Source organism: Lathyrus oleraceus, chromosome 5, assembly GCF_024323335.1.
Source record: "Lathyrus oleraceus cultivar Zhongwan6 chromosome 5, CAAS_Psat_ZW6_1.0, whole genome shotgun sequence".
In the NCBI taxonomy this organism is placed as follows: Eukaryota; Viridiplantae; Streptophyta; class Magnoliopsida; order Fabales; family Fabaceae; genus Lathyrus; species Lathyrus oleraceus.
In genome coordinates this window covers 615025358-615039949 of record NC_066583.1, presented here as the reverse complement: position 1 = coordinate 615039949, position 14592 = coordinate 615025358, and the positions used below count along the sequence as shown (strand labels likewise).

Sequence of the window (14592 nt, the reverse complement as noted above, 5' to 3'; positions counted from 1 at the left end):
AACCTCTCTTGACGCGCTCATCAACTACACATAATCATTTTTTATTGTTTGTTGGCAAGAAAAGATTAATAAGGTCCAATTTAGGATTGTGTAATCAAATTGGGTTGAGGTTTTCTTTGGGGGATTCAAGGATAAAACCTTTAGGATTTTTACTTCAAGATCAAGGGCTAATTTGGAGGTTTTTGCACAAGTCTTATCAACTTGGATTCGGCCGAGCGAAGGCTTTGAAGAATGGGGGTTCTTGCAAATGAGTAGCGGTAATCAGAGGATCAATTGAAAGGCTTAGGGAAAGATTTCACAATTTGGATTCAGCCGAGTGAAAGATTTAAAGAACGGAAGGTTCGATCAAAGGAGTAGCGGTAATCGGAGGATCACATTGGAGATCTTGTGTGACTTGATCTTGCTAAGGTAAAGGATAGAGAAGGAGCTAGGATCAACATCAAACATAGGGTTTGGGGTTTACATTTCTACTACTTCTCTTATAAACTGATATTGCAAAGGTTAATTACAATATCTCAATACAATTTCGAATTAAGGACAAACGTACCCATAGTGAGGACAATTGGGAGACTGCATAAAAAATCTTGATATTCCCCCTCTCTCTTTCTCTCTCTCTCTCACACACACACACGCACACATTGAATTTTTGAAAATTTTGGTTGTGTTGAAGTTTTTAAAATTGTTTGTGCAAAACCATTGCAATTGATTTGTTGCAACTTCAACACAAAGAGAATCAAGCTTGATGTATTACACACCAAATGTTCGATAAAATTACTGCACACCAAGTGTTCGACAAAATTCTTTAGTCAAGTTTTATTTTTACTTCTCATTGAAAATTGTTTATCGTAAGTGTGGTTTATATTCAAACAAACTATTGTACCTGTTGATTGGATTTTCTCATATTTAACATACTTTATATTACAATTTGTACGCATATCCGATCCTACCAATAACGGTTCAGATAGACGAGAGTCGATCCAAATTCGTTTCCGCTTGCTATAGAAAAATACTTTCAAAACAAAATTTTTAATAATTTTTTTTTCATTAGGCGATCTATTCAACTCCCTTTCTAGATCGTTGCCCTCGTCTAACAAATATGATGTAATAGGCATTGAACCAAAGATATTGTGCTACTTTTAATTTTTCTATAAAACTCATAGCCTGTTATGAGTTTTAGATCCAAGTTTTATTCTACAAGATTCTACATATTTCCTATTTTCCTTTTCTCTGTACTCAAGTCTCCAAGGGAGTAAGATTGGATCAAAACTTAATCTAAATAAGGAGCGAGTGGTCCATTAGGGACTAAAGGTTATGAAGATTATCTTATAACCTTTTGTATGATCCGTCACATATTGATTACAAGAATTTTAACTTAAACTTATTTTATAATATGAGTTCACGCATTCCAACTCTGTTACGAAAGTAAGGTGTTCTCGGGTATGGACCGTATCTTGAAAGGATATGTGTCGATACCAGAGCACAAATTTTTAAATAATCTAGTCCAATACAACGAAAGCGCTTTGACGACTTTGAGAAAACTATATAGTTAAGCAAGACGAATAATTCGTCCGTGTGAAAGCAGACGAGTTATTCATCGTCGATAGGGCAATGCGTTGACGAAAGTAGGTATTGCCCATATTTATCTATTTTCTATAATTTATGCAGAATTCTCGTAATAGAAGTGACTTGGATCATGCGATTGTGTTAGAGTAAGAACCATAACTTTATGTCTTGTTTGCCTCAATTGAAATTTAAGTGATTTTGCAAATAAGTTATTCTCATTTAAGTGCTTTTTCATTTAAGTTGTTTTACCAAAATCCATATTTTTGATTTCTCTAGATATACATCGATAGGACATAATTCGGTACGTAAGCCATTGCTCTATATGATTTAATATCTTTTACTACTTCGCACAACCGTGCACTTACAACTGCATCATGTTTAAAATATTTTTTTTCTTATAAATTAATATGATCCTCTAATAAAAAATTTATTATTTTTAATGAAACAATTAACTAATTATTGTTGGATAGTGTCACACTATCCAACAATATTCAACATTGTTATATAATCGAACCGAGCTAGAAAAATCAAATAATATAGCATTTACAATATATATATATATATATATATATATATATATATATATATATATATATATATATATATTATATATATATATATTATATATATATTATATATATATATATATATATATATATATATATAATTTACCTCATATTTATATCAATTGATTCAATTTTTTTACTCTCCATGTTCCAAAATGACATTTGTTTTAACAAATAAAATTTATTTCAAAATAATTGTCATTGTCACTTTTCAATATAAAAATGATTGTTATTTTTATAATTATATTATTTAATTATTACTCTATACATTACTTCTAACATATTAATAAAATTAATTAATTAAAAATATAATGTATTATAATAATTTTTAATATTTTTTAATTTGTATAAAAAAAATTTTAAACGACATTTTTTTAAAACAGAGGAAATATACAAAATTTAAATTTTTCTTTTCATTTATACACAATTTTACCTTAATTCATAAATCCATATGAATTTTCATTTTTGTTATCTCTATTTATTTTATATTTAAATATAATAATAACCTATTTTAATGGATCAAATATATTATTTATATGCAATTTTCTTTTTCTTTTTTAATCAAATCAATAAATAATTAATTTTAACTCAAGAATCAATAACGAACACACCGAGCCTGTGCATTGTCAGATGCACGGTTCAGTTAGCAGTATATTATTAAAAACGATAATAACAACAACACATAACTCATCGCTTCGCTTTGTTCTCTCTTGTCATAGATCTCATCCTCCATAACCACATCACCCCAAACACTCGTTCTTGCTTCTTCTTTTGAACTCCTTCTTCTATTTCAGCCACCTGAGCATAGTGTGAAAGAGGCACAATGGGTAATGATGATCCAGGAGGAAAGCATAGAATCCTGATGGTTTCAGATTTTTTCTATCCCAACTTTGGTGGCGTCGAGAATCATATTTATTATCTCTCACAATGTTTACTCAATTTAGGCCACAAGGTTCTGTTACCTCTTAATTATCGTTATGTTTCCATTTTTAACATTCCATTTTTGATTCCACTTTCCCTTTTCTAAACATATATTGCTAATTAGGGTAAATAGGTCTCTAACGGTATAATTAACTAACTTATTAGGCTTTGTAGCATTTTTTTTGACTTATTAGGGTTTGTAACAGCTTATTTTTATAAGTCCTTCTAGATAGCTTATTATCAGAAGCTATTTTTAGCTTACCTAGACTCTAGTAGAGTTTACCTTCATTTCCTCTTTGATTCTAGAAGCAATTATTTTCACGAGCTCTTATACAATAGTAATCACCAATTAGTTAAGCACTTGATTAACATGTATATCCAAACGCCCCCTTAGTTGTACATGATAGCTTTGTCATGGTTTTCATTATAGATGGGAATGGGAAGTTTATATAGTAAAGCTTGTTGGGATAATATTAGTTCTTTTGTATAAGTCATTTCTATAAAAAATGATAAAATACTGTTTTCAAATAAGCTATAAACTGTTTTCATAAGCTATCCGAGAGAGTTTATAAATATAATTTGAAAACAACATAGGAACATGGTTGTTTCAATAAGCTCTTGCAAATAGTCCAACTAGTGTTTATGCTTATAGATAAGTTTCAAATAACTTGATCCAAACAGCCCCTAAATGCACCCTGTAAGAACAATTTACTTTTTTTTTATTCCTACACGTAACGATTTAATGGTGTGATTCAAAGATTCAACTTGACATATTGGTAAAAGACTCGGTTATTGTTAGTTATGGTGAGGTTGTTTGTAATAATGTGAAATTCAATGAAATAATTCAGGTGGTGGTTGCAACTCATGCGTATGGAAATCGATCCGGTGTTAGATATATGACTGGTGGTCTGAAAGTATACTATGTTCCATGGAGACCTTTTGTTATGCAGAATACGTTTCCGACATTATATGGGTTATTACCGATTATACGAACTATTCTTATACGAGAAAGGATTACAGTGGTGCACGGGCACCAAGCCTTTTCAACATTTTGTCATGAATCTCTCATGCATGCAAGAACCATGGGATACAAGGTTGTGTTTACAGATCATTCGCTTTATGGTTTTGCTGATATTGGAAGCATCCACATGAATAAGGTGTTGCAGTTTACCTTGGCAGATGTGACTCAAGCCATATGTGTTTCTCATACAAGCAAGGAAAACACCGTGTTGAGGTCAGGTTTGCCGCCAGAGAAAGTTTTTGTGATACCTAATGCTGTTGATACTTCCATGTTCACCCCAGCAGTGGATCGTCCAAGAACATTGGAAGAGATTGTTATTGTTGTTATCAGCCGATTGGTTTATCGGAAGGGGGTTGATTTGCTTGTCGAAGTCATCCCAGAAGTATGCCAGTTACATCCCAATGTGAGTTGATAAAAGCATTGTTTGTTTGTCTGGCATAACTTCAAGATTTGACATATCCCATTTGGGAATGTTTTGACTTTCCATCATGATGCATATAGTTGCAAAATTTTTGTTTGGAGTCATTTGCTTCTAATTTTACATTTAAAAAGGCATAATTTATATATCCTTTTGAAGGTTCGTTTCATTGTTGGAGGTGATGGAGCTAAGCGCGTGCGGTTGGAAGAGATGAGAGAAAAGCATTCTCTACAAGATCGAGTAGAAATGTTGGGAGCTGTGCCACATGCACAAGTCCGATCTGTTCTAATAAGTGGGCATATCTTCTTAAATAGGTTCAACTCCTTTATCAAATTTCTCTGCTCTTTTTAAAGCCTTGCAACAGCGAGTTTAAAATTCTTCTGCTTAATTATGAAAGTTAGGCAGTTCTAGAAGTTTGAGTTTAGTTTAATGATGAGATGTTGGGGCCCTTACGTCACCGCCAGTTATGCTGCGTATCTAGTTTTAATCATCAATAACATTTGTATTGTTTCAGTTCCTTAACAGAAGCTTTTTGCATAGCTATATTAGAGGCGGCTAGCTGTGGATTGTTAACAGTCAGCACACGTGTTGGTGGAGTTCCTGAGGTAGGTAGTGCGACAGATTTTGCTTTTATGCCTGTTCGGTTTCTTTCCAATTCAACAGTTTTGGATCGCTGTCCTTTTGATATAGATGCAATTCTTTGTATATAGGTTTTGCCAGATGACATGGTTGTTTTAGCAGAACCAGATCCGAGTGATATGGTGTATGCAATACAAAAGGCCATATATATGCTGCCAAAAATTGATCCACAAGATATGCATAATCGAGTGAGTTTATTGTTCAAATCTTCTTTTCTAACACATTTGGTAGGTAAACTAGTTCTTTTTTGTTTACGTGTTCTCTGTAGATGAGGGAGCTCTACGATTGGAACGATGTTGCCAAAAGGACTGAAATTGTGTATGACCGTGCTTTGAAGTGTTCTAATCAAAATCTATTAGAGCGTCTCTCACGGTACACTCTAAACATCATAGGTTCAATTTGGACACAATGACAACATGTAGTAGAGAGTTGTTGATAGGCCAGTAAAACAAGTAGTAGGTGAATGAGGTGCTATTTCTACCATTGCTGATTTTCTCTTTTCTTTAGATACCTCGTATGTGGAGCGTGGGCAGGGAAGCTGTTTTGCTTGGTTATGATTGTTGGTTATCTGTTTTGGCAGCTATTGGAACTATGGCAGGTAAGCATTGGTGTTGGATGTGTATGACATTTTCATTATGATTACATTTTGGTAACTGCGGTATTTGTGTTTTCTCTTATTAGCCTGCAGATGATATTGAGGAGGTTCTGGATTTCACTCTTCCACACAACCATGAAGACGAGATATTGGAAAATGCACAATGATATCAATGGCGTGTTTTGGTGTACCACGAAGTTATGTTTTGCTCACTAATCTGAAATGCAGAAAAATACTGACAGTGTTTTAGTGTACCACGAAGTTATGTTTTGCTCACTAATCTGAAATGCAGAAGAAGACTGACGGTGTTGTACTAGCTGCAATCCATCTCGGTTCCCAGACCTTGAAAAAGAGATAATTATTAGTCCTTTGCATTGTTGGTCGCGGCACTTGCGTGTGTCTGAAATTGGAAGCTGGAAGCACTCTTATTCACTTGCGTGTCTGAAATTGGAAGCCGGAAGCACTCTTATCGCGATATAGAGTACCACGGTAAGCTATATTAGTGTTAATGTCAATGTTTTTTTAGCATTGCTTTTTTGAGCTTGGTCATACACAATAATTTAGTTTGTAAGTTAAGGTTCTGAATATTTTGTACAAGAGCATCTTGAGCTAGGATATCTTTGAACCTGTAGAAGCTATTCTATAGGATGATACTGCCAATTTTATTACCATTTTTTGTTGGGTTAAAATGATCTTGTTTAATTTTGTTTTTTTGAAGATGTCAGAATAATTGTATTTTCGATTCATATAATCTTTGTTAGTTTTACTATTCATAGCTGGTTCTACGTCCGGTTAATAAACCTATTTCAATCTGACTTATGTTAGTTTTAATATTGGCCTCTTTCGACCAAAGGTTGTGTTAACCAGCGGACAATCAACATAAAACTTTGTCGGATTTTTATGACATGATCATATACATAAATTGAATGCTATATCGTTATCTAGAAGCAACATGCTATATAGCTTCAGTACAATGTCAAATGAGCAAACATTGCATTGCTGCCTGAATGCAGTGAAAAGAAGCACATGTTCTCACATTTCTGCAAACATGTTCTCACATTTCTGCAAATGTTTGTTGATAAAGAACTTAGCACGAGAGTATGATTAATTATGGAACTAACCTATGAAAATAGTGGAAATTATGGTTAGGAAGAAGATGAATTGTATTTGTCTACAAGAAATCAAATAAACAGGTGAAAAAGTGAAAGAATTAAACAACTTAGAATTTAAGTTTTGGTACACAAACAAAGTTAGATCCAGAATGAGGTGAGAATTATATTTGACAAGGTCTAGACAAAGGATATTGTGGATGTAAATAGGATATGAGATCAAATAATAACCCTAAAACTTGTATTAAATCAAGAGACCTTAATGTTATTAGTGCTTAGGCACCTTAGATTCCTTTAGCAGAACACCTTAAAACCTTAAAAGTAAAGGTGTTTGGGAGGAATTAGATCTCTTATTTTAGAATATACCGCAAGACTTTTTTAAAGAGGGAATCTAAATGGGTGTGTAAGAAGCGAATCAAATCGAGAGGTTTTAAGGGATTACACGGGATATGGTCTCGGTGAGGTAAATCAAGAAGGTAGATTCTTCATATATTTTTTGTCGGCTTTCGATTTTACTATAGCTAATATGTAATTTAGGATAAAGATTAACATCTTATTACTCTATATCTTATCACATACTAGAGTGATGACGACGTATCCTCAAATAAATTTCTTTCTTATTAGGAAATTAGATAGGAAAATTTATTTGGACCGTAAAATTATACCTAAGGGGATTCGAAACATAGATTATTGATTATAGATGTAAGAGTCACGTAGAGTGTAAAGAGAAGAAGCGACATTAGGGTTCCATAGATAAAGTGGCAATATTTTAAGGGCTAAAACTAAAAGATTTTTAACACATAATCTTGGTGGAGGTTTCAGGTAGGCACAAAGAAGTGAAAATGTTATGTGGGACGAGATGACTCAGAGGATCAGATAAGTTGCAAAAGAGACATCTTGGAAAATGTTGAAACTTGGGAAAATGATAAGAAAATTAAGAAAGAAATCAAGAAGGTGGTAAACCAAGAAAAAAAACTCTAGCTTTTGATAAGTTATACCAATTCTTAGAAACCAATGAGAGATAATATTTTATATATAGATTTGCTAAGGTAAAAGAAGAAAAAAAATAAGAGACTTGGGTTAAGTGAGATGTGTTAAAAGAAGAAAAATGAAATTTTTTAATTCAGAAAATGATATAAATGATAAATGAAAGAAATATATTTTCAATCTATTTAATTTAGGACATGAAATCTTACCGAAGTTGCTCTTCTCTCCTAATACGAACCAGACTCTGACATGCTACACAATAAAGAAGAGGCTCAAGACAATAACTACTATCATGGATTAAAAAATTAAAGGTAAAAGAAGCGCTAAAAATATGAGTAATAACAAGGCAGTTGGGCTTGACAACAAATTTTTTTATGTTGGAATTTTTTTGGAGATTTAGGCGTTGAGTGATTCACCCAAATTTTTAACAAAATTATGAGGTCAAAATAAAATTCGGATGAATGAAAAAGAAATAATTTAGTTTCAATTTATAGGAACAAGAAAGATATACAAAATTGTGCAAACTATAGGGTATTAAACTTATGACTTATACCGTGAATTTATGAAGAAAAAAAGATTAATCAAATACTAATAAAATAGACTCAAACTATTGATAATAAATTTGATTTTATGCTTGTCGTGTCGAGCATGAAAATAATCTATTTACTATGCCATGTGATGGAACAATATCAGATGGATACTTGAAATTTTATTCTCGATGGGACAAATGTTAGACACGATGTTGAAACAACTGGTCCAACTTATAAAATAAGTAAACAATAATATAACAACGACAATAACACAATGTAGAAATCAATAAAGTAGCATAAGAGATTGGTAATCCAGTTCGGTGAAACCACACCTAAGTCTGGGGGCACTCTACCCAAAAAAGGAAATTCACTACTTCGAATTAGTAAAACTAGTCATACAGGAACATCAATCTCATGATTTTCAATGGCTCTTCCTAATCCTATTGACTTTTTATTTATGACTCCTCATAAATATGAGAAGTCCTCTCACTTCTCTCAATCACTAACCCCTAATGATCAACTTCAATAACAACTATATTGATTGTTGAATTTACAACTCAACAAAGACAAACCAACAACTATGCAAAATTACTGAAACATAAAGTGGTGTACACAAATAGATTCAACACTAATACATCATTAATGAGGAATATAATAAATAAATACTCACAAAGCCTGGCACAAAGAACTTAATCTTGTGCATAAAACTCTTGTCAAAACATGATAATCGAGTCTCGTTATATAGCAACGTAGTTTGGGCCTTTTCTCTTTGGATATCTGAATTAAATTCGTCCAGAATAATAGTTGAATTAGTTGGATTTGAGTTGCTCCATAAATCTCTCTGATAAAAGATATTATTTGTTGTATTTCAAATTCAAATTTAAATTTCCATTTAAATCTGATTCGATCTTCAATAGCTATCAAAGAAATCACACAAACATTGCCAAATAATCTGCAACAAATCTGATTGAGATTCAATAAGAAATTTCGCACCAAACAACGTCCGTTATGGAATGATGACCAGGGCCAGATGTTGCATTGTAGACATGCTGGTACATCATGTTCTACATGTTGCACCAATACATCCAAATTAACTCTTCTCCATGAATTATAGATCTTCTTTGTAGAGTGAATCTTAAATAGAATAATTATGAACCAAAATTGCAATACCATTTGTCTGTTGCTAGAGACTGAATGTTGCAACGCACATGTTGGAACATCGTGTTCCACATGTGTTCTTTCTATGCCAGAAATAACTTGAACTTATTTAATGTTGTTTGCATAATGCAGTCATTCCAAAAAGAACAACAATCTCCCCTTTTAACAAATTTTGACAAAACAACTCTTCAAGCAGAAACACAGTAGAGTATCAAGGATATCCCATACTCATACCACACATCAGCAGCAGCAGAAGAGCAATACATTAAAGCATACATCAACAACAACAAAATATAGAGCAAGATCATATTCCAGTAGCATATTGCAGTTGCTACACAACAGTCAGTTGCTACATAATAGATGCTCCTAAAAATAGTTAATATGCAATCATTCAATGTTAGGTTAGTCATGCATGTACACACAATTAGTAGTCACTAGTCAAAGGTCAGAAGCTACTACTAACACACAATGATATAAGTACACACAGTATATGAGGGCAAAATGCTTCAGCATATGTGCACACAGAAACCAGATTAGTTAATACTACACATATTAGATAGTACTAAGCACTAGATAGTACTAAGCACAACATGATGTATCAGGGCAGCAGAAGATCCTCATACATCAAAAAGTCAATAGTCAAGTTAGTAGTCAGACCACTCCACTCCACACGCCATTACTCCATTTTTTGCCACACTTTGGCAAATGTGTTCCTCACAAAATTAGTCAGTCGGCTCAGAGGTTAGTATGTTAGCACATACACACACACACACACACACACACACACACACACACACACACCAGATCAGGAGTATTCAAATGTCAACAATATAAGGACAAATATTATGCAGGACGTTAGAGCATCAGACATAGTTATTGGCAACAAAGTCATTATAGACCCAAACAAGAAAACAAAATATTCCTAAATATAAGGGCCAAACAAACTAAGAAAAAACACATGGAATCAAGTCTACACCCCCTTTAGATTTTATATTCAGTCCATCCTCTTACATTCTTGAAGGTAATCCAGTCTTCATAATCATTTAAGTCACTTTCTTGCACAAGTTCCTTCTCCACAGTCTTCACAAATGTTCTCCTAGTCACAAATGTTCCAGTTGATGATCCACCATGTGTATCCATAATTGTTGCAAAAGAAGTAGAACCGGCTTCTTTGGTCTTATTTTTCTCCGTCTCAAGAAATTTATCAATAGCCTTGTTGATACTAGTTCCCTTGTTAGAGGAACGCATCTTTGGATTCTCAGAATTTTAACTCATGATGAACAAACTGAGCACTTGAAGGATAAAATAAAGAGCAATTTTATGATAGCAAGATAAGAATAAACAAAGGTTGCTCTTGCTTGTAATAAAGATCACCTATTAACTTTTCAAATTTGACCACGTCCAATGCCTTAGTGAAAACGTCTGTCAACTGTTTTTCTGTTGCCACATGTTCAAGAGCTACAACTTTATATTCAACAAGCTCCCTAATTAAATGATGATGAATGCCAATGTGCTTAGTTCTACTATATTGAACAAGATTCTTTGAAATATTGATAGCACTCAAGTTGTCACAAAACAATGTCATGACATCTTGTCCCATATTGTACTCCTTCAACATTCGTTTCATCCAGAGAAATTGATCACAACTGCTCCCTACAACAATATATTCAGCTTCAGCAGTAGATAATAAGACATAATTTTGCTTCTTGTTGAACCAAGATATTAAGTTGTTTCCAAGGAATAAGCATCCACCAGATGTTCTCTTTCTGTCATCTACACTTCCAGGTCAATCAACATCACAATACCCTAACAATATTGGGTTAGTCTCATGTGAGTAGAGAATACCATAGTCACATTTCCCATTGATATACCTCAAGATTTTCTTCACTTGAGAAATATGAATGGTCTTGGGTTTTGCTTGATATTTATCACACACACCGACATAAAATGTGATGTCAAGTCTACTTGATGTGAGGTAGAGATGACTTCCAATCATGCTTCTGTATCAACTTTGATCTACATCAACTCCATTTTCATCTTTGATCAATTTCACATGAGTAACAACAAGAGTTCTTTTGTGGCTAGCATTGTCAAGGCCAAACTTCTTCATTATACTCTTAACATACTTTCTTTGCGATACAAAAATGATGTCTTCCATTTTCTTAAGTTGAAGACCAAGAAAATAAGTGAGTTCTCCTACAAGACTCATCTCAAATTCAGACTTCATTTGTTTGACAAAATGCTCTACCATCGAGTTTGACATCCCACAAAAAACAATGTCATAAACACAAATATGTGCTACCATGAGTTTTCCTCCATCTATCTTCAAAAATAGAGTTTTATATATTAGATCAGCGGCTTACTCGCCTCGCAGAGCGGGAAGGATTCTAATTAGGGATTCAGCGTTTTAATCTCCTCGTAAGGGGTCAAGGATCCAACTTAGGGATCTAGCATTTTAATCACCTCGTAGGGTGGCAAGGATTCCACTTAGGGATCCAGCATTTTGATCACATCGTAGGGAGACAAGGATTCTACTTAGGGATCCATCGTTTTGATCACATCGACGTCAAATTGCTACTTTGGACAATGAGTTGGAGTCAATCACAAAGGAGGAGTCGTGCTTTATCAACGAAGTTCTGAAACCTGCCCAGGCCACTGTGGAGCAAACCACCGGCGATGCCTTAGCGGTAGCTGAAGAGCTTTCGACTGTTGAGAAGAAACTTGAACAGCTTAAAGCCCAAGCCGACACTTGGAGCCTACGTCTCTCCATTACAACTTTGAGCTTAAGTCTTTTCAATCCAAGTTAGACCAACTTTGACCGCCTTTATTATTTTTGTGTAATATTTAAACAATGGCTTTTTGCCACTTTAATGTTATCATTCTTATTTTAGCACTGTGTATTTATTTTCTGTGCCTTTTGTAGCTGGTTTCCAACATAGTTTTCTCCAACATAGTTCATTCGACAGTCATTTAGTCTTTCGAAATCTTGACCTCTTGAAGGAGAGGCCTATATTTTTTCAAGTACTTTCGATTCACCCTTAGGATTCGCCTGTCTGGTGTCAACTTCTCGACCTTGTAGGCGTTATTAGAAAAGGCCTGCAAAACCCTAAACGGTCCTTCCCAATTAGGGGACCATTTACCCAAAACTCTATCATTTCTATCCATAGGCAAGATCACTCTCCAAACTAGATCGTCGACAGCGAACATCTTTTCTTTCACCTTTTTATCGTACGCTCTGGCGACTTTTTCTTTCTGCCTTTGTAGTGAATCCAAGGCTAACATTCTCTCCTCATCTAAGTCGACCAGTTCGTCTGTCATCATGCTCCAATAATCTTCAGAAGGTATTTCGTATTGCCTTTGGGTTCTGACTGCCTGAACCTGAATCTCTATTGGCAACACAGCGTCGTGCCCATATACCAATCGAAATGGCGTTGTTCCAGTTGCTTCTTTTGGTGACGTTCGACATGCCCACAGAGCTTGATCTAACGTCTTATGCCACTTTCTTGGCTTCTTGCCTATATGTTTCTTTATTAGGCTGATGATCACCTTATTGGCAGCTTCGACTTGACCATTTGCCTGTGCGTAATAGGGGGTAGAAGTCAGTAATTTGATTCCCATTTCTTTCGCGAAATCTTGCACTTTTTGACCAGTAAAAACTGACCCCTAGTCGGTTATGATTGTTTCTGGGATGCCAAATCTGCAGATGATATGACTTTGGACAAAGTCCATCACAGCCTCTTGGTCTACATTTGTTAATGCCACGACTTCGACCCATTTTGTGAAATAGTCGATACCGACCAAAACATACCTTTGTTGTTTCGACGAGGCTGGTTTTATTTCTCCGATAACATCCAGTGCCCACCCTCGAAAAGGCCAGGGCTTCACAATTGTATGCAACTCGCTTGCAGGCACATGTTGTATGCCCCCATGCAATTGGCATTCCTGACAGCTTTTAGCAAATTCAATGCAATCTTTCAACATTGAAGGCCAATAAACTCCTGAGCGCATCAAGAGCCATTTCATCTTCAAACCTGCTTGATGCGCCCCACACGCTCCGCTATGTACGCTAGACACAGCCACGTATGTCTCGCTTTCCCCTAAGCATTTTAGTAACACTCCTTCAACTGTCTTTTTGAATAGTTCATCAACAAGACGTAGCTAAGGGCCCTATATTTTATCTTTCGATCTGTCGACCCTACGGGATTACGTAAATAACCGACTAGCAGTTTACGCCAATCACTTTCCCCCTCGTCGTCGACGGTCAGAATTTCAAAATGATATTTATCTATAGCTACCAACTTTATAATCGACAGATCTGATGGTGATAATAATGTCGCTCGTACTTTCTCTCTTACTTGGACCCCTTCATCCTGGTCTTTCGACGCCTTGTACCTTGAGGCCTCCTGTGCCAAATCATTTTCTCTCTGGTTCTCTTTTTGTGGTATATGCTGGAGGTTGACTTGCTCAAACCTCTTGAGTAATCTGATGGTAACCACAAAATACATGATTAAATTTTCTTTAACACACCTGTACTCTTTTGATACCTGCTTAGTCACTAACTCAGAGTCTCCCATAATTTCGACATTCCTTGCCCCCAATTCTAACAGTAGTTCAAGTCCTGTAATCAGCGACTCATATTCTGCTTCATTATTTGTGCATACCCCTTCAATTCTGTATTTGAACTCTACTGGAATTCCATCTGGGGATATTATGACTCCTCCTATCCCAGATCCATGCTTATGTCTTGAACCGTCGAAGTATAATCTCCATGGCACTATGTCGACGTAATTTTGCGCCATTTCAACCATTGAATGGTCTACAAGGAAATCTGCCACTACTTGACCTTTCATTGCTTTCAAGGGTACGTATGTCAGAGAGTACTCTGTTAACGCCAAAGCCCATTTTCCAATTCGACTATGCAAAATTGGGTTAGATAACATGTGCTTAATAATATCAAAGTGAGAAGATACATACACATCAACAAGCTTAATATATTGCTTTAGTTTTATACAAGAGAAATACAGGCATAGACATAGTTTTTCTATATCGCTATACCTAGTTTCAGGGTCATTAAGCATTCGACTA

The 14592-nt window shown here is 34.8% G+C and overlaps 2 protein-coding genes across 3 annotated transcripts; one reads left to right on the top strand and one right to left on the bottom strand.

Moving 5' to 3' along the window:
- Positions 1-2739: 2739 nt before the first annotated feature.
- Positions 2740-6496, top strand: LOC127087075 (phosphatidylinositol N-acetylglucosaminyltransferase subunit A). Of its 2 annotated transcripts, none has more exons than XM_051027932.1 (8): positions 2740-3081; positions 3899-4474; positions 4649-4803; positions 5004-5094; positions 5200-5316; positions 5397-5500; positions 5636-5726; positions 5817-5939. In XM_051027932.1, the coding sequence occupies exons 1-8, from the start codon at positions 2953-2955 to the stop codon at positions 5937-5939; spliced, it is 1386 nt and encodes a 461-aa protein (XP_050883889.1). In that variant the 5' UTR covers positions 2740-2952. The 2 variants fall into 2 exon arrangements, with proteins under 2 accessions (XP_050883889.1, XP_050883888.1); XM_051027931.1 differs by having other exon boundaries at positions 2742-3081; positions 5810-6496.
- Positions 6497-11512: 5016 nt separating this feature from the next.
- On the bottom strand, positions 11513-14357 carry LOC127082420 (uncharacterized). The gene is made up of 2 exons (XM_051022659.1): positions 14052-14357; positions 11513-11830 (listed from the first exon to the last, which is right to left on the bottom strand). The coding sequence occupies exons 1-2, from the start codon at positions 14355-14357 to the stop codon at positions 11513-11515; spliced, it is 624 nt and encodes a 207-aa protein (XP_050878616.1).
- Positions 14358-14592: the final 235 nt, after the last annotated feature.